Below are 21,045 nucleotides of genomic sequence, written 5' to 3' on the forward strand. Positions count from 1 at the left end.
AGAGAACTTTTCTGGTTTCAACCCAACTCTATGAGACCAATGTACCTTGGGAGGAGATGGCTGCTGCTGCTGCTGCTGCTGCTGCTGTTGTTGTTGTTTGCTAGCGCTTGCTGGCTGCTGGATTCGGAGAGCTCGAGGGATGAATTCTGGAGCCAGAGGATTAAGGACATAGGTCTTCTTCAACTCCAGTGCTTCCAGCTGAGCCTTGATCTGTTCAAATGTGATGCCATGGAGACTGCTGTTCTCATGACAGATAGTGATGAAGCTTTCCCAGAATTTCCTTCAAGAGAAAGCAAGGCGGAACAAGAGATTTAAAAGGGGGTTCAAGTACCATTGCAATAACTCCCCACACAGAGAGATGAGGAAGGGATGCATTTGATAAGAAAGCATAGAAATAATACACAATGTTATTGCATATTACACAGATCAGAGATCGCTACCCGAGAAATACGGTGTTATTCGAATTCACAGATTATTTAAGAAATGCCAAAAATATATAGAGTGACATTTGGCAAATTAGGAGGTGGAAGTAATTTCAGAGAAATCTATTTTTAAATGAAACCATCATGATTGCACTGTGAATTGTAAATAAAGGATATAGATGAGGGTTGTTAATTATTGACATGGCAAGAAAATATCGGTATGTATATGATGTTTTAATAATGGAAATACAAGATAATAATACTGAGCACTCAGCAGTAATGCTGTCCTTCAGCTGACAAATGTAACCAAGCTCTCGTCTGCTTGTTCTTAAGTGGGTGTTAAAGATCTCATGACACAATTCCAAAGAGAAGGGAGTTTCTCTGGCTAACAATCCTTTCACCTCATGGCTGTCTAAGGGCCTTTGCTGTGTGTAAAAGGGAATAGAGGGGTATGGGAGAGGGCATTAGAAGGGATGGAGGTTCCTGTGGACAAAACAATGGCACAGGCTAGCTGACCAAATGGCCTATTTCCATGCTGTACGGTCTACATAATTTTATGTAAAATGGCTAATGCGTTACCCATCAAAAAAGGTGCGACAAGCAATAGTAATTACTGAGAACCATTTCAAAACTTCTCTGCATTATAGATGCTAAGTTCTTTATTGAGCATCTTGGCAAAGAATAAATTGGCTTTGGTAGCTTGCGGTTTATCAGGGTTGAGAAAGATATGTGACAATTTATTAAACCAGATGGAATTTAAGCTCTTTCATGAATGGGAGTTTGGATGTAGGGTAAGTGATATTCAGGTGTGTTACCAGATGATGGAGAGACAAGACGAGTCAAAAGCCATCAATCAGTGTGAAGACTGTCGCATCAGAATCAATTGGTATTACACTCGAATCTGATGATGTACAGGAGCCAGTTTATATAATAATGCTAACTTGCTCTGCAAAAACCTCAACGCAAATCGTGGAGTTAAAGACAGGTCTATAACTCCAAGTCTCACTGATGTGTTAGACAGGTTGGTCTGCATTACTGCAAAACAGCTCTAGCTCTAGAATCATCGCTTAAAAACCTACTTAAACACACTGCTATTACCTTACTAAACTCCATCTCCTAAAGCAACTGCCCTCTTCATTTTCTATCATGTTTTTTTTTAAACAGGTTCCACGTTACTGTACCAATGCTGATTATTTTGTTTACTAATCCTGTCTTTAATTCACACAGAAATACAAGATATTAGTCACGCACATTTTTAAACAGCTGAGCTCCAAGCTATATTAAAATCACTTGCACATTTCCCTAATTCAATAGAAGGTTGCTGACACAAGGCATTGGGATTGCAAATGCAAAATAGCGCTTGCAGATTTGCATTCAATTTGCCACGTTAATGGCTTTACAGACACAGAAATGAAGATTAAGAAGATGATAATATATATATATATATTCAAAAAATCAATCAAAAGAAATAAAGGGGTAAAGACGTAACGTGAAAGAAAATAGAGAAATTTAAGAAACCGGAAAAAAAGTAGGAATTATAATTCATATCTATTCATATAAATATCAACATGAAGGTTGGGTCTGAAGAGGTTTTGTGGGGCAGAAAACAAAGACATTAAAGTCTATTAGGATACAAAACTATAGAAAGTCCCTTTCTTTTTCTTGTGATAAGATTGTATGATAAGGTATAAGGTAACATAATGAGCTTCACTGTCGAGTCTGTCAGTTGGTGATAACTACTGTGGCCACATGGAACTGCTTATTGACAGCCTTTCAAAGGAAGTCTGAAAAGGTCTTTCTCAAGATTATCTATAAATGTGAACACATTTGAATATCAAAGAAATCACTTATCAGGTTTAATAAGACTTTGTAATAATAGTCAGTTGCTATGCTCATTGAGGGGGTTACATCAAGTTATTTGTCACTGAATCAGGAGAGCGTTTTTTTTAAAACAGATCAGATAAGTAACCAAACCTCTTCAAATATCTGATGGCTGATTAATTACACTCAATTCGTGCATTAAAAGTGAAGCATATGGTGGGTATGTTCATATTCAAATGTTAACCCAGGAGGGAAAACTGAATAGGACAGGCTGAAGTTAAGTCGCCTTTTCTCCTTCCTAATTCTTCACATTGTACTGGCTTTATTGAAAAATCTCTCTCAGAATATTGCTATTTAAGCAAAAGTAATGCCACTTAGCAGATACTCCCCTCTCATTGAAAATTAATGTTTCTCACTTCTATTGAGAGACATTACAAAGCCTGCTCTTTGACATCAATCATATGCTGAAAAAGTCATGTTTTTAATGCACTGCAAATACTGAGGCTCCTACGTACCCTATCCACCCCTGCCTTATAACACCCGCCCCCACTTGCCTTATAAACCACCCTTTATTTAGAGAGAAAAGATGAACTGGCAGATGGGAACAAGTAAATTCAGAACATCCCAAACATTCAGCGGTACTTTCCTTTCTTTCCAACTCAGGAGAAACATTTGGCAAAGTTAACTCAGTCAACCAAGCTTCGCTGCATGCATGAATGATTTGCTTCATTCCCTGAACAACAACCTTGCTGATCTAAGGTCTTCAGCAGACTCGCAGTGGGGTAATAAAGGATGCAGACACAGAGTACCAGCATTTCAAATGGCATTATCAAGTAATGAGCGTCCCCATTTAAATTGTAATCTGCAAGTTTCCCATCCGGTCTATACCAGACACAGTTAAAGCAAGCTGACTTTGCACACTAATTAAGAGTGGGCACAAGAAAAAAGATCATGACAACCTCTCGCTTGGCATTAATTGTGTACTTTTTACTGTGGTATTTTTGCAACACTAAGATTTAAAAATGCCATTAATCTATGGAAGCAATGCTTTCATGATGGCAATTTTTGAAGGCGCTTAGCTGTCCATTGAGAGTATCTTCAATACTCTCCTGGGTTACAGAACTGCGAGGCATCATTGAGTGGATGTGCTGAACCTGAGTCAAAGGAAGGCTGTGTCAAACACCGATGAAATGCCTCCAAGTGCCATCAAAAGGTTTTGGATTCAACTTATAGAGAGGTGCTATACAAACAAGCCCATGACAGCACAGTCACCTATCTGTTTCATTGTGTCTGGAGGTCAGGGAAACCAGGAGTACCCAACCATTTATAAACCATAAAGAGAAGCATTACGTCAAAATATCTAGACCTTTGGGAGTGAAGGATACTTGTTTCTGACATGAATATTATCTCTTTGGTTGAACATCCCCTAGAGGGACAGTTCTGCCGACTGTAACTGATTTTAGTTGGGTCAGAGTGTGGTGTCATTCCAATAGCCACAACTGTGCCCCCATGCAGGCAGCAAAAGGGAGTGAAACTCTCCTCTGCCTGGGGGAGCCTCACTGTCACCTCTCACAGGCTCTGCCAAGTCCCAAAAGACTGTTGCCTATCCCAGAGATGACTACAGGCCCCTCTTCCCTTTCCTTTTACCTCCATCTTATGCAATCCGTATGGAGGGAAAGGAAGGTTTTTCTTTCTTTCTCCCCCTCAATATAAATTTCAAGTGACTTGCTTATTTTTGTCATTTTTCCATCAGGGCTAAATCAAACTTGATGCAAAACGATAATTTTGGCGAAACTAAAACAGAATACTTTTTCAGCTTTCTTCCCTTTTATTCCACATACCCATGGAATAGGTGGCAGTGGCTCAAAGTGGCCACAATACCCACCCCAGCCTCGTCGGCTCCTCACTCAAGCAGCTATTCATTCCCCCAAGTGTGGTTTGGGACAATAAATAATAGTTATAACCATACTTGCATTTGATATAGAGCCTTATCACGTCATTGAGACGTTTCAAAGCCCTTCACAGGATATACTGTAAAGTGAATCGACTGTACATTTTGTGGGCAAAACGCGGCAGCCAAATGCACAGTGTCCCACAAACAGTCGTGAATTGAGTGACCAAATTATTATTATTATGATGAGGATACACATCATAATACATCTGAGCTAACCAACAAGGAGATGCAGTGCAGCCTTAGGCAGGAAGCAGACCAGGGGTGCAGAGAAGATGGCACAGCCTGATATCAACAGGATCAGACTTGCTTATCTTGCGAATGACTAGAAATATGATCTCATCTTTCTCGTTCAAATGTCTATTGACCCACCAAATTTATTTAGACCCAGCAATTTTTCTTTCTAACTCCTGGGGTTTACTTCACACGAAATTGTAGCTTCGCTCTTCATTCAAAAGGAAATGAAAGGACAGAAACATAAATGAACTGAGACACATTTTGATATTGGGTTCCAGTAAATTTCATTTTGTTGGTCACTCAAATTTACTGTGAAATTATTTAACATTAAGATCAATTAAAATGGACTGCACGGATAACTCAGAGGTTTTAACACTGGCTGTCACGCTGAATGTCGTTTAGAAGCTGCGTCAATATGGTATGACAGCATGTAACTAAGCATTTGTTACACTCTTAATCACTGTCAATAATTTGGTCAAGGTATAAAGTCTTAAAACACAACTCAAGGACCACTAGCAATCCTGCAGACACATAGCAGATTCCAGAACAAGTTAATACACATCAAAAACTCACTGAACCATGCAGGCAATTTAGTGAGAGATTAATAATCTCGGAGCTCATTTTTAAATCCTATGACAACAGAGCTGGCAGTTTGTCCTGAATACATTAACATTATTGTCAACATTTTGAATCAACCATTTCATCCTCAAGGATTTTGCGGTTCAAACAAAAAGTTTATCCAAAACTGTGTAAACTGTTTCTTACTGGTTCAAAGGGCTCTGGTGTACTTTGCTGTCTGTGTGACATCACACACCCCAGGGCAAGTAAAACAATAATAATTTAAGCAAAAGACAGAAGTAAATAAATCAAACTTCAAGGCAAAAAATTTCAGTACTGCCCAATACCATAAAATGGTGCAAAGATGTCCTTCAGTTTGAACGTGTCACAAGAGGCAGCAAATCGTAGAGGCGAAACCGATGTGCGTAAGCAACAAATCAACAAAAAGAACAAGTGAACTCCGACAATACTTAGATTGTAATGCTACCTCCTAGCAGCTAGGTACGGGCAAATAATACTGAAGAACGCCCTGGGCCTCATGATGTGCTGGTAACTCTCTCTAATTACATAGCACAGGCCTGCCAGAGACAGGATAGAAGGCAGCAGGCTGCCGACCACTCACTTATGAAAGCGTGACCCCAAAACATGTAGGTAAGAGGGATAATCACGAGACAGTCATCATCTTCATAAGATTTGCGGGCGAAACAAGGTCCATCTACTTTGTCTTCCACCAGCCTGGCAGTCGCTTGACAAGTCGTGTCCCAAACTATACACTGTATCCCGCAATATTATTTTCTAGCAGAAATCTATCTAATTTGTTCTTGAAACAACTTTTTGCTTCCACCGTCTGTCTCCCTAGAGAGCCTGTTCCATAAGTTTACTACTCGCTCACCGAAGCAGTGCCTCCGCAGATTTGTTCTGAATTTAACCCCCCTTCCATCTTCGATTGCCACAAGCATCACCATTAAGATTCTGGTTGCAACTGATCTTACCCCACGAGTTGGGCAAGCACGGAAATTTCTCCGCAGTGTGTGTATGCGTGTATTAAGATTCATGATTGACCAATGTGGTAGTGAGGTTTGCGGTGAGTCACCTTATTATCGGTGTCGAGGGAATAGTGCACATTTATCGGGTGCCCTCAGCGCTTCACAAAGCACTTCCAGTGAAGTGTGAATGATTGCAGCTAAAATACAGGGGATCTCGGGCTACCGCAAACTGTAGAGCGCGGAGGGAATTTTGTCAATCTGCTTGCCTTGTTCTAATTTGATTGCATCATCTTAAGAATTAATCGTTCACCCAAGGCAGCTTTCTTAGTGTTCGCTACAGTGCTATTTCTATCTTCTTTACTTTAGTTGATAGGATAGAGCAATTTATAAATAAATAATGCATCATGCATCCTGTAATCTCAACTTCCTTAGTCTTTCAAATACAGAACTTGTACTTCTAGGGATTGTTTTTGCATAGTTACCTCGATCAGCAGCCCAGAGCCAGCTCGCCTTCCGCTCGGCACTGGTTCAATAAACAACAGCAGAAAACATAGACAGACAGACCGACCAACCGACCACTGGGCTGACTGGCCTCTGTGACAATTCGATTTCTTTCAGTGAGCACATTTGGCCACTTCCACCTTAGAAGGAAAAATCTGCATTTCCTCTGCAGAAATGTGCGCGAAAACATCCTGAACACTTCGTCGGCTAAAAACCGACTCCAGGTGCGAATGCTGCTGCTTTAATCAACATCAGGCCAACAAAACGTCTCCAGAGCAACTTCAGCCACCTGGGTAATGGACACGGCACAGCAATAGATGCCTCATATTGGGACACATCTGGAAGGCATTAATGCATAACGCATAACATACAAATTAACAACACCATTGTAGAACTTACATAACCTGCAGCTCATGCCCACTGGAGAGTGAAATGCTCAAGCCTACTAAAGAAATAACTTGCAGTTTTATAGCACCCATCACATTGAAGTGTCTGAAGAACACTTCACGGGCAATTAAGTGTATTGGCTATCAGTAAGCAAGTGTGGTAGTTGTACAAGCTAGGTCCCACAAGCAGTGCGGGTTGACTGACCAATTGGTCTGGAAATATGGAGAGGCTGACAATGTGTTCTACCTGCAATAGCAGCCTCACATCCAGGACTAGGTGGGGTTGAGGGAAAGCATAAGGTCTAAGTTCTGGGTTTGCAATAATTCCTCTGAAAACCAGTTTTGCACCTTACCCTGTCAATCTCTCGCCCAATTTGAATTTGAGGAATTCAAAAAAACATCACACGCTTTGTCCTCCACGTATCACCCTCCCCAGAGAGTACCGTGTTGCTACAAGCTACACTTAGATCCTAAAATGTGTGGAAGGCTACAACGATTGCTTTCACTGTTGAATATGTAATGTGTACGTATTTCTCAGCTGAGAAGATCTCAATGTCAAACCACCTTAACATTTTTTCGCTTCTACAGCATGTTTAGAGACACCTAAGTGATTGAGAAGCATGATCATGTGTCCAGCTGCTTGAGTTACCAGGCTGTCCTCTTATTGACAAGAAAATAATGTACCTAGACAACTGTAACAGTGGAATAGAGACCATGAGGCGCTAACAAAGGCTGTCATTTGCAAATTTTGAGGAGGATGGATAATGACCAAAATACTACTTCACATCCCATAGATTCAAACCAGCACCTTAACCACAGTAAATGTATAAAAGGCACAATCTGGTCAGTGTATGGTGAACAGCCCATCTTCTACTCAAATTCATTCTCTGCCAGGATTTCTAAGACCTGCAGATCTCCTCACATCCCAGGCTTCCCCATCCCTCCACCTACTCGCTTTCAAAACCAAAATCAAATTCCAGTTGAATTTCATCTTCTCTCCTCTTTTAAACCTGTAATATGGTTTTTGAGTTGGGTTCCATAATTTAAAATAACCTTCCTCAATTGTTATACTGAAAAAAGGCACACAATCAAAATGGTTTCCATGTGAACGGCAGTAACACCAAACACAGTCTCCAATATGTTTTTTTTCAAATCTGCCACGTGTACGCTTTTAAAAACATGGCCAAATCAAGAGGGTGAAAGCAAACACAACCGCTGATCAATTATTGTTCGGAGTAAAATGTATATAGTTTCCAAGACTTTGCACATTTATTCAATTCGGTTTGAATATCTAGAAACAGAGCATTACAATTAAATATAAGGCTACCCGGAAGACAAAGTGGTTGAGCTTTCTGACCAAATAAATCATTCCAGCCCAACACGAATTACCATGGGTTATTGTAACCCATTGTTTTAATATTTAATAAGCTGGCTGCTGAATTTTAAAACCCAGCTAATGAAACAAACAGCACGGAATTGAAAGGAAATGCCTGGATTCCAACCCAGAAGGCTAGAAGCCCATGGTTACCTGTTGCGTGAACAGTGAATTGGCAGAGCCAGACCAGGAGATTAGTTGCAGCGTCATATGTATGAAGGCTTAATCTGCAGCAGAGTATTTCTTCAATTTGGATCAAATCTTTTAACTCCCCACGCAGGGTAGTGTCTCAGAGCGCTTAACAGTGGCAGAGCCTAACTCCGATCTGCGGGGGGTGGGTGGGGGGTTGTGGGGTGACCGTAAGGACAGTTGAAGAGGAAGGAAGAGGAAGGCATGCGTTTTCAAATCAACGCGGGTGCACAACGCTAACGCTTCCACCCTTGAAGAGACTAGCGGCAGCTGTGCTGATTAATGTTACACCTTTTTACGGTGCAAGTTATTCGATTGTTCAAAAAGAGGTAAGTTGTCTGTCCTGGGCAATAATCCAACAGATAAATTGGTTTCTTATGGGACCTTGCTGGCACAAAATGATTGTCGTATTTGCCTACAAAAAAAGTCACTACACTGGACATCTAAAGAGCTGCTTTCATACTCAAAAGAAACCTTGATCCGTGAAGCACCTTGAGATATTTCAATATGATAAGGCGCTATAGATACGCCAGTTTTTTCTTGGCTATCTTGGACTTCAGAAAACCTGAAGGCCAATAAGCTGGTAAAGGGAAAAGAACATCTAGGAATTGTCTTAAGTGACAGCATTTATTCGAGGGCTTCTGTACACTCAAAATGCATGCCTGCTCTGTCAAAGAGCATTACAATCCACACACACCCAAACCATCTCTTTACCCAATAGTATCTGTGTCATTGACTCAGGCAGAATTATCGAATGCGAAAAACTAGCTCTCTTTTTAAAAAAAAGCAAACCAGAATTCTCAACCTTCTCCAGAAGAATGAAATACAACATAGGGAAGCAATTAAGCATTAAAATAAACAGATCTGACATTACAGCTCCTGAGGACAATATACTATGTAATGGGGTTATGTAACAAGTCACAAACAACATAATTAATCCTCTCACACATTAGATAAATCATTTATACTCCAGGATGTGCAGGTTCCTTTTTTCACAACAGCTTTTACTTTCTCTGGGGAGCGGAGCCAAAAGAAAAACAAAATTTCTTTTGCTTCATGAATGGATAACAGTTCCTTTCAGTTGTGCCTTCTGTGCATCCCAGTAGGACAGCAACCACAGAGGGCCAATTAAGGTAATCATATGCTGGTGATCTTCATCGGGGATGCATTCAAAATCTCTCACCAATGAAACACTAATCAATTTATGCACAGTGACAAGCTCGATCTTATTGTGGTGCTGCTGTTACATTATCTATCTAGCATCAACCTGATTGGATTTTGCCACTGAATAGAGGCTAGAAGTGCAGTCAAACACTGCTGAAGTGACGGTGATTCGATTTTTAGGATTGTCTGCAAAACCACATGTAAGTGGTTTCGGTTTGCAAGCCATGCACTCCCACTGTGGTATAATTGCAACCAGTGGGATATCAATGTCAGCTTCTCACTCTTCCCATCTACCACCATTCGTGTCAATAGCAAAAGAGATTTTATACAACATAGCTTGGCGTGTGTGCAAAGCAGTTCTGTACGCGCATGAGACTTTCCGCAATAATTGGTGCGAGGGGGACGGTGCAATCCGTGCACTCACATCGCTTTACTACAGGCAGTGCCTCACCATTTCTTGGAGCAAAACTCAGGGAAACAATGCTCTGCGAAATCATCTCTCAAATAATGAGATCGAAAGACAACTTATCAGGGTTATACTGGCTCTTTCGATAGGATTACATCTCCTAATAATCTACCAAGAAAACCTACACAAAAGCCAGTCTGCTAAGATCTCATGTTACCCAATAGACAACTGCCTGCTGGGGCTGAATGTGCCAGAGCTGAGGACTGAAGTGCAGGGTTCAAGCGCACTGTGACATTGTTCTGAGGCAGAGGAGCAGATTCTGCCAGTTACTTGGGTGAGTGATATGAGAGCGATACGGTTGGACTGTCTTTCTAACTGTGCAAAGGCCTCAGATGATGGTTTGGTATGTCTAACCCTGGCTGAACAAGCAGCTTGATGTAGATAAGCAGCGAGTACGATAATGGCATTGTTCATTAAACTCTGACTGGCCCATTGGGCTTTCTACAAAAGAAGCTTCTGACATCGCTGACAGCTGCAACAGCAAAGGCTTTTTAAATATGAAAAGAAATGCTTTGAAGAGACTGACTGGGTGACTTTAGGTTCTCTAAGATAAGGACAAGATGATCAAATATTCCACGAGCTAGAATGGCTCTGTACAGCTGGGAGGATAAAAACATCTGAAGCAGAAGGTAAACAACTCAATAATAATAATCTTTATATTTGATATAGCACCTATATCTAAAAGTGCATCAAGGGGACCATCTGTCAAGTGCAGTGTTTTTGTAGTCATTTTGCACATAGTAAAGTTCCACAAATCGACATTAAGTGAATGATCAATTTATCTGAAAGATTGTTAGTCAGAACACTGTACAGGGACTTAAGATTTTTTAAAATTGATCTGAACAGGAAGACAGACACTTGGTCGACTGATCTGATGGATAGCACCTTTGACAGTGCAGTGCTGCCTTATCCTGCACTGGAGTATCGTCCCGTTTAGTTTGTGAGTCTTATATAATATATGTGTAAAAGTTTTTCTATTAAAACTGAGGGCAAGGGCTGGGACTGGGAGAGGAAGAAAGATGCACTGGGGGGGCGGGTCAGACTTTGTTTTGTTTATTGTGTTTGGGGGGGAAAAAATGCTGTGCTTATTCTGATCTCAGAATTGAATCAGAACTGTGTGTAATCGCCACGGTTTCTAGATCGTTTGCAAGAGAATTAATTTTACTTCACCTGCATCTCCCAACCGAACATAAAGCTATTGGGTCTCCAACCACGGCCACCAGGGATTGCGCTCTGGTGATGGCAGTGTTAAGCAGTTTGTAGTTGGACAGAAAGCCATAGTCCAAGTCCTCGGTGGAATCCTCCACTAATTGTTCTTTCCTCTTAATTGGCGTCTGCTTATGTTTACACGTGTGTCTTGTCCTCACTGTGCTGAGAAACAAAACTCTGAACTGTTTGCCTGAAAACAAACAGAAAATTTCTTGTCAATTCTTTCACGTCGGGTTACAACAGTGGAATAACCTTACCCTGCATTAGCATTGTAGAGCATGTGTACGACTGAGGAAAGCTACTCTGGACACTGGGTCCTTTACGCTGGAGTCGAGCTGGAATGAGGCGATTTTGAAAATCTTCAGAGCTGTGCCCAGACATGGGAGTGTCACAGAGTCACTGCTGCATTCAAACAGTACCAGCCATTACATCAAGGAAAGCAAATCATTCAATTGGCAAAACTACAAAGGTTTTGCATCCCCCCCCCACCATATACACACACACAAGGGGGGAAATGCTGATGGAAGTATTCTGAAGAAAGAGGTCTGAAGGAAGACAGAACTGTCACTTGCAAATATAAAACCTCACGTGAGTTTTGTTTGGGTTCTTCTGCTGGCAGCAGCTCATCAAGTTTTTCAGACACTTTTTGAAGCATATTATTAACAAAATATTTAAAATGTCTTACAGTAAACTTACTGTATAGAACAAGAGCTTTCACAACATCCTAGACGACAAACAACCCTGAACCATTTCGGTCATCTCCCTGATGCTAACTCCAGATTCCATCAAATACCACAGGTGCTCAGTACAGTACAATTGTGCTGGAGACTTGCACCTGAAGATGGGTTAGTGCAGACTTCCTCAGCCTGTTTCACACAGGATACTTACAGTGACCATATGAGGTTACCATCCCTTGAGTCTGGGTTGGTTTGAAACGAAGGTTTCAGAGGTGAAAGACAAGTGTATTAACCTGTCAGTCACAGACACATTTTATACAACCTTCACAAAGCACTGTAACAACATGTCAAGGAAATAGAATACAACCGCAGAGATGCTTTGTAGGACAGTCTCAAACCAAAGCTAATTAATAATAATTGTAACAGAAAAACGCTCAACTTTGGCATCTAAGTTGACAGGACTGTAAACAATAAGAGACCCAAGGAGATCAGGGAGACAGATGCTGAAATGTGCAGTGTACAGGTACACACATTTTACAGTACTTTTCTTCATATTATCTTATTCTGGCTACACCACAGCAGTGATGAAATGTGCCAGTATCTCCAATGTTCTAAGTTGGCATGTTCATTCTGGAAAACAGGGGCAATGTGAGCGACATGAAACTCTCTTGAAAAGCAGATGCTTCTGATCTGACCCCCAGAGAACCTGTATTACCAGCAATGCAAAGTATGGATTATTCAGTAGACAGAAGAAAATTCACTGGAGTGTTATAAATGTTCAGGTCAGAAGTAGCTTTGTTCTTCTATAGGGGGTATGATGATTCTATTTATAATGTGTATCAAGTGACTCGAGTTAACTCCAGTGAATTTTTTTCAACTAAAATCAAGACGGTGCAATTGAGTTTTAAAGATTTTCTGTATGCCTGCACTGTCTTGAAATTGTATATGAATTGTTCTTCCAATGCCTTAGCAATGAAGCATCACATGTAAGTTGTTCTTGACCTAATAATGTATCATGGGAATGTACAGTTTGCTAAGCAGTACAATGAAAAACTGCTGACCACTTTCACCTCTGTCACCTTTGCTGTCGTGAGCCTAGGTGTCAGCATTGTTAATGAACTGTGCGTGAATGTGTTCTGTAAAATTCTTTGACATTCTCAACCATGCCCTTTCCAATTGTGGGAAAAGAGGAAGTATAGCAGATGGCCTGGTGAAAATAAGATGGGCAAACAAAGGGTCTTTGTATGTAGAAGTAAGATAAGGAAACAGTATGTATGCGTGCGATAACTAGGTGGACTTATAGTCATGGTCAGAACAATGCACAGTTGTCTTTGTGATGTTGATCAGAACAAGGAAAGGTCACAAAACTTGTTTATTCATGGGTATATATAGAGGGCCAGGGAAAGAAGCAGCAGCAGCTAGCAAATAAAGATTACAAAAGAAGCAAGGACAAAAAAAAAAGATAAAGTAGAAGGAACTCCCATAACTATTAATTCTGCTCTCCGGATTAGTAACTACACCTTTCTATATCATGTACACTGCTATATAAAGGCTGTAAAATTAGTTTCCCATCTCTGCAAGCTTGATTGTCTCAGAAACCCACACAAAGAAATCCACTTTCTCAAACTGTCCTAATATCCTGGGCGGAACAACTTGGATTTATATAGCGCCCTCCACACTGGACGGCGTCTCAGAGTGCTTCACAGTAACGGATCCACAGTAACGGAACAGAAGAGACAGAACAAAAAGAAGACCCTGGAGTTGGAATGAGTTGGGAACCCACCTTGAACATTCAACACTCGCTCCACGCTGACTTCTGACAGTCTTTTCTTGCGAAGTTCTGATCGAATCCGAAACACCTGGTCAGCGTATGGCGTCACCACTCCAATGCTGCCCTCGTCCAATTTTCCCCACGCAACAGGCCATTTCTTCCTGATTTCCTCAACGCGTTCCACGATTTCAAACACCTTCACAAAGAGAGATTTTTGCAATCGTTAAAAGTATTCAATGCCTTCCAGTGCGACAAAAATCTCAATTCAAAGACATTGAGAGCTTATTTTGATTGCCTCTTTTTAGGAACTATGAAAAAAATTCAAAGTGTCCAGTGACGCTTACTTGTTTAGTTAACCCAGATATTTGGGCTGCTAATTACTCGCGTTTATTAAATGCATCTGAATATTTAAAGGTAACGTGGTATAAAAAATAACAAGATAGCCTCCAATAAATAGAGCTTCCCTGACGTATAGCCTTATCTAACAAGCCAGGTATGAAATGTGTGTACATGAGACAGCCCTGAAGTTTGCTATAAAAGCTTCCCTGATGGTTAAATCATACACAGCTGCAAAATTCCAGCAAAGTCACAAGTTTAATCTACTTTATTTAAAATACGGAAACAAATGCAAATTGAACTTGAATATCTTTTCTAGTTTCCCCCAACCACCTCAGCCATGTCATTATATAATAATAATAATCTTTGCATTTGATATAGCGCCTTATCACATCTTTGAGACGTCTCAATGCACTTCACACTGTAAAGTGAATTGACTGTATATTTTGTGTCGTGAAACGCGGCAGCCAATTGCGGACAGCAGTGTCCCACAAACAGTCCTATGCGTAGAGGAGAAAATCAGGAGCAAGCAGTTTGTTTTTAATATTAGAAGCGACGCCTGGAAAAGCTCTCCTCGCCTGTCCTGTCAATCAGAATGTTGTAGCTTCAAACCTGAGTACCGAATGGAGAATTGTCCATGCGATGCAAATTGTGATTCCCCATCGCAGGTTTATTTGAGAAGCGTAAAAGCTTCAAGCAACAGCCTGGCTCCCTCGGGCAATACACTGAGGTGAGGGGTGCGAACTGACACAAGCCATTCTCATTAGTTACAGACAACTTTCCTTTCGCTTTAGTCAATTTTTGACATTTTATTTATTGCATTCCCTTTTACTTCTAAAGGAATTCAGATGTGACAGGAACAACGCTGCAGATAGTCGTGTCTAAACTGATTTCAAGAAAGTAATTTAGAATGTATCAATTGCAAATGTGCACACATGAGCAAGAGCCAACACAGAGGCAATTGAATCTCACTTTAACAAGGAGCACATTGCTTGAAAGAATTAGGTTTACAGTAATTTACGTTGGAGGTTTCCTAAAAGATTGATTTCATAAATCCAGAGACTGCCTTTTACAGGCAAATACACACCCAATGGAAATGAATCCCCTTTGACAATCAGAACTCAGCAAGGAAACCTGAAAGGAGATTGGGCCTATGGATGGAAGCAATACAAATAAGGAATTCAACAGAAACTAATACAAATCCAGAAACCAGTGGAGTATTTTTTCTCTCACCTCTGAATTGTTGTAGAAAGCAGTGCTGTTCTTTTCTTGAACATCTTCACCTCGGGCCGTGAAGAAAGTCAGTGGATAGAAATCTTTGTGTGCTGGTTGCTTTCCACTGGCCATCAATTTACCCTCATAGAACAGTTCAGAAGTGTAACTAAAACAGAATTAAAATGGAAATGAACGTCACAATACTGTGGCCTTTCTGAAAAAGTGGTCTGAACAAGATTCTCACAGGAAATTATAATTTTTCACAAAGAGCCAATTAACCCACAATATTAGCACTGAAGTAATGGTATTTCTGCAGTCCAGATTGATGCATATCAAGTCAGATTATCACAGGATAATCTTCAATGCTCACTTTTTTTTTAAATAAAGTGACTAGGAAACTTTTATTATTGGACATTTCTCTCGAGCTGGACTGATATCGGGCTCTAACTAGTGGACTGCTATACAGGTCCAATGCTTTCATTTGTACGCCACAATTTACTGAATTCTTTCATTCACTAATCAGTAGTGATTTGTAAACCCCCACCCCCACCCCAATTGAAATGAGCGGGTGTGGACAGTTTAAAGAGAGAGCTTTGTAAAAATTCAACAGTTACGAAAAACTCCAAGGCAAGTTAGCTTCAGTACAGTAAAGGTGCAGCCATCCACAGTGCTTTGAGTGCAAGTTAATTCAGCTCCCTCAACAAGAGTCTAGCTCAACTACTGCAGCAGCATCCCAATGTCATTTGAAAGGATGTCAACTGAATTTCTTTGAGGTGGTTTGATTTCTGACTGACAGTCAAACACTTTCCATTGCTGCTATTCCTTTGCAACCAGAACTCTAACATGTTGTCCCTCTCCCAATTTTCCAGTCTTCCACCCCTGTAGGCAAGTTAACCAGCATCAAAAGTACCCGATGAACCTCACACCTACCTGATAATAGCTTCATGGGAGCGGTAGTTCTCGCACAGTAGTATTCTGCAAGGAAACTCTGAGGGGTAGTGTTCATACAGACGATCCAGCAACGAGACATGAAGGTTTCTCTCCCTGGCAAATTCACTGTACACAAAGGGACTAAGCTGAAAGTGGGAAAGCACAGCATTAGTTCCGTGTATCTGGTACTTAAACAAAAGTTGTGACTGAAATATTAAATTCCATTTTCTCCCCTTTAATGTCATTTCACAGCTTTGCCACTGACAGAGACTACTATAGCTTTGGCAGCAATGATGATGAAAAGCAGTGAAGGCAGAGAGACCCATCTCATGACAATTTTACATCTGGGTTTGCCCACAGAAGCACACCCATCACCAACCTGCTGCGAAAAGGAGCTGATGGAACCATCAATGCGCCCAGGAAGTAGTGGGAATAACATTAACAACTTGCATTTATATAGCGCCCTTCACGCACGGTAGCGTCCTGGAGTATAATCAAACCTTGACGGCTTGTTACTTGGCCGAGTAATGGAGAACAGTTGAAGGTTTTTAAAGAAAGTCATTCGATTTGATTGGACTAGTGTGACTGCCATAAATTTAGTACATTTCTAGCATATTCATAGTGGGTGTGATGACAGATTCAATGGGCAGGTTTATTTTGGGGGCATTTCCATCAAAGAAATAAAAATCTGACAGGTGCATTTAATTAAAGAAAAAGCCAAAATACAAGTCCTTTTTAAAAAGTGTTTCCATTAAGTACAATCAATAAAATTTTATTCTGGTAATAAAATTACAGAAACGTTTGTTTAAGTCAGGTGCCTTATAACAAAGTACCATCTGCTGACTTGCCTCAGTAAACTGAATGACTTTCTACCAGCCCAGAAAATGGCTACTTTGAGAAGTACTGAGGTAGTGGCATTCCTTTTGTAGCTTGCATAGATCAAAAAATAATCTTCAATGAGAGGATCTTGCACGGTTCAGTCTGCACTTGTTTAAAAAAGGCACTTGATCAAAAGGAGACGACATTAATACTGCAAAAGCTCATTTTCCCAGTTGCATTAGCATCGAGAATCAGTGACAGCGAAGGTGACATTAAAAACCAATATATGGTGAACACGAGCTGTCATTTTGGATTAGCAGGAGCAAGTGACTGTGCAAAGATTCCACAAAATAATAAAACACGGGCATTCAAATGTTGGAATCCGGAAGGGGCGGCCACCAAAAAGACAACCACCTTCGACGAGAAAACCAAAAAAAAACGTATTTAATGGCAAATCCCCAAGACGTCAAAAAGAGGTTGCCAAAAAGTAGCAACCATGCCCTGTCCAAACCCAACTTTCTTTCCTTTGCCATTCGAGACACGCATTTTGCGCTCTATACAAGAATGTAGATCGACCATAGGCTTCTTTTCTCCAAAGCCAATGTAACTCGGAAGCCCAGCCCATGGAAGCAGAAGCACAGGTCAAAGATGCTACCAACTGAGTCTCTTTCTCTCAAGTACGGTGTTCCCTTTCTGCTCTGTGCCGTGCTCACCAGCCCGGCAAACAACAATTCTATATCCACAAAAAGCTGCAGCCTGAATGCCCGCGCTTGGTTCAAGTTGGAGGATGAGAATTCGCACTGCCAGCTTTTCAAAACTTAAGTTTCTCAAGTTCAGAGAGCTTTGCTGTGAAATTTCACAAAACTGCAAATGAAAGTCTCAAGCATCTTTCAAATGCTGCTTGGAAAAAAATTCAAAAATTCACGATAAATGTTTTATGCGGTTTAAAACGTTTCTGCTCTACCTATTAGAAATATCTTTTATGACACATCAACTGCAAGCATGTACCAGAAATAAATTTTTCAAGAGTTAAGTTCCATTAAAAGCTCAACTTAAAATCCCAATTTCCTATTTCGACGAGAGCTGGTCAGACAAGAGTGCAAAACGCAAGCCTTGTTGATTCAGCAATGCTTATGGTCGCCAGCGACGCTCCCCAACAAACCTTGGCTACAATTGGCAATCTACCACAGAATCCATTCAAGACTTGCATTCCGCAACAGTTTGTACACTGTCACTGTTGTACACATTGACAATGGTGCATTTGAAAGATGGCATGGTTCTGTATAACGTTTTCTGTTCCACATCTGATGTTGGGACTTGAGCTCACTTCAAATGTAGGTCTAGGGAGAGTGCTGCAATGTGAGAGATGCCACCCTTCGGATGAAGCTTTAAACTGAGATCTAGTCTTCCTCTTCAGGTGGACGTTAAAAGAACTCCTGCTACAATTCAAAAAGATAAAGTGCCCTGGTCTATAATCTTCGAGATAAAATTCTTTGCTGTGGGCAAATTAGCTGTGGCATTCACCAATAAATTCACAGTCCCAACTCTCTTCACAGGCTGCAAAATACTCTGAGATGTTTCGATGACATAATACCAAATGCAAGGATTATTATTTATCAAAATTTTTGTGTTGATTCAAGACAGACATCTCTAAAGTTCTGTCTGGCCTTTGGGGGGAAGAAGGGAGAGAAGGACAAGAAAGGGAACAACAAAGAGGACAAGAAAAGCGCCAAATGGAATAAGTATGAAATATTGCAGGCTGAGAACTTTTCAGCATGGTATTTTATTACCAGCTGCACAGCAGTACAATGGATTGCTTCCTACTGGGAATACTTTACAGAATTGGGAGAAAGAAAAAAAGTAGATAACCCATTTCTTCCCCTTCCTCTCCTAAAAAAAGTCTTATGAAGCACTGTGATGCACATTTCAGGCTTGCAAGCCAGAAATTCCCAGCTGCAAAGCCAGCAGGAGGTTGAAAAGTAATGTTGGCAGAAATGGGAGTTGGCATATTTCACAAAGAAGACATTCTCAGACGTGTACTGTCCACACAAACACTGGCACATCCCCACCACATTTCTGAACATGCCCCAAAAAAACTTGATTGAGAGACTCCTGGCAGACTCACAGCTCTAACACCAAATCCAATGAATAAATAAGAATCCTTACATTTGATAAAGCGTCTATATCATTGAATTGTCTCAAATTGCTTCACAGGTAATTGCTGTAATCTGTAATAACTGTGTTTGGAGGCGAATGTGCTAGCCAATTTGCGCACAACAATGTCGCAGAAACAATCGAGAGGTGAATGACAAATTTAAGTGGAAAATTGTTGTCTGGGACACCAGAAGATTGCCAGGACCAGACATAACACTGCCACTGACATAAGGATTCAGCCCTGTCTGTCAAAAACCTGCAGCCACCAGTAGGTTTTAATGCAAAAAAACTTTCTAGATTTCAGCTTTAGTTTACATAGTGCAGGTTAATTTTAGGGAACAATAATCTCTTTAGTTGAAGTTACAGTCCAGCTGTTTCTGGAGACTGTTCCAAAATTGCAGTTCCGGCAATGTTAGAGAAGGCCAATGGAATAAAATCAGATTGTTGTTCTCGCGAGCGTTGTGCGTCAAATAACTAGTTAATGATTTTAATTATTGCACACAAGCTCTTCTATGTAAGGTACTTATTGACGGAGGAGGTAGAAGGGGTTAGGAAGAGTTCAGCTATGAGCATAGAAATGACATCAAAACAACCCATTCAAAGCACATCAAAGCTGGATAAATATCAAGATTTTCTGGCTTTTAAGGCCACTTGCTACAAGTAAAACAGTGGCCCGTTCAGCGGATATGCTGTGTATTTGTTATCTCCATTTAAAAAGGGCAGTCAAATCAAGATGGAACATCTGCCAAAATGTTGTGGTTGCCCAGATCGCAAAATAATGCATCATTGTGACCTTCCATTGCAGCCAATAGTGGATTCCACTGAGCTAAAAATACAAAATCAAAAGCCTTGTGGGATATCACAACCAGTTCATAATAGTGTCTAATATATGGTGTCTGCTATTCGTAGCAAATATTTTGTTGTGTGGGGACGCTACCCTGCGTAAATGCAAGATGCAAGTTGTGTGTTCCAAAGGGTGTGACTCACTACCATCGCATGTAAAACAAATTGCTGCAGTAAACAAACACCGCAATGCACCCCAACATATAGTACAATACAATACAAAATTACATTTATATAGCATCTTTCACATCCGGAGGACGTCCCAAGGCGCTGGACAGTCAGGGTTTCGGACCCGAGCAGGTGGGGGGATCAGGGAGGGTAGAGGTCGGAGGGTGGCCAAAGGCATGGTCGAAGAGGAGGGTCTTGGGACGTGCCTTGAAGGAGGCACGGGAGTGAGCGAGACGAAAGGAATGCGGGATGTAGTTCCAAAGCGTGGAGGCAAAGAAATGGCTTCTGGCTGTAATACAAAACAGGATTTAGAAGCACTCACCTGCATATGATCCCCAGCTAAAACAATTCTTGTGTTCTTACTGGCAAGAGCCAAAGGCATAATGGTCTCACATTCCATTGCTTGAGCGGCTTCATCCAAAAGTATATGAGTGAATAAACCTGGGAACAAAGAATATGCAAAACAAGAAAGGTTATTGAAGTATTAAATCCATTTTTTGCTGTACTTTAAAATTTCCACTGTTTACTAAATTAATTCTGGAAATGTACAAACGCTTTTGGAGGGCATGAGATTTTTGTTCAGATACAATATAAATCCTTGCATTTTGTAAAATGTCATATCATGTTGAAGTGGCTCAAACCTCTAACTCGAATTCCAGTTATAAAGAATATTAATAGGCTCATGTTTTGATTTAGGTTTTAATCCTACAAAACTATCTTCTACCACAGAAGTCCTCCGCACGTTACAGTTCATTCTCTCACAGGTGATATGCTGGCTGCTCTAATGCTATCCTGCTATAACTGATGGAAAGGTGTGCAAGAGTCCGGGGAGAGGATTCGTTCATTAGGAAAATGCCTGGCTTCGTT

At 40.8% G+C, this 21,045-nt stretch overlaps 1 protein-coding gene across 2 annotated transcripts in view; it reads right to left on the reverse strand.

Moving 5' to 3' along the window:
• The window catches only part of helz (helicase with zinc finger), an 86,184-nt gene that overhangs the window by 32,163 nt on the left and 32,976 nt on the right, over nt 1-21,045 (reverse strand). For both annotated transcript variants that reach the window (XM_007888732.2, XM_007888731.2), the window contains 6 exons: nt 20,501-20,619; nt 16,195-16,340; nt 15,283-15,430; nt 13,726-13,909; nt 11,227-11,455; nt 46-280 (listed from right to left, as the gene is read on the reverse strand). In XM_007888732.2, coding sequence (XP_007886923.1) covers nt 46-280; nt 11,227-11,455; nt 13,726-13,909; nt 15,283-15,430; nt 16,195-16,340; nt 20,501-20,619 — 1,061 coding nt within the window. The remainder of the gene's footprint in view (nt 1-45; nt 281-11,226; nt 11,456-13,725; nt 13,910-15,282; nt 15,431-16,194; nt 16,341-20,500; nt 20,620-21,045) is intronic.

Source organism: Callorhinchus milii, unplaced genomic scaffold (genome assembly GCF_018977255.1).
Source record: "Callorhinchus milii isolate IMCB2004 unplaced genomic scaffold, IMCB_Cmil_1.0 Scaffold20, whole genome shotgun sequence".
Classification (NCBI taxonomy): Eukaryota; Metazoa; Chordata; class Chondrichthyes; order Chimaeriformes; family Callorhinchidae; genus Callorhinchus; species Callorhinchus milii.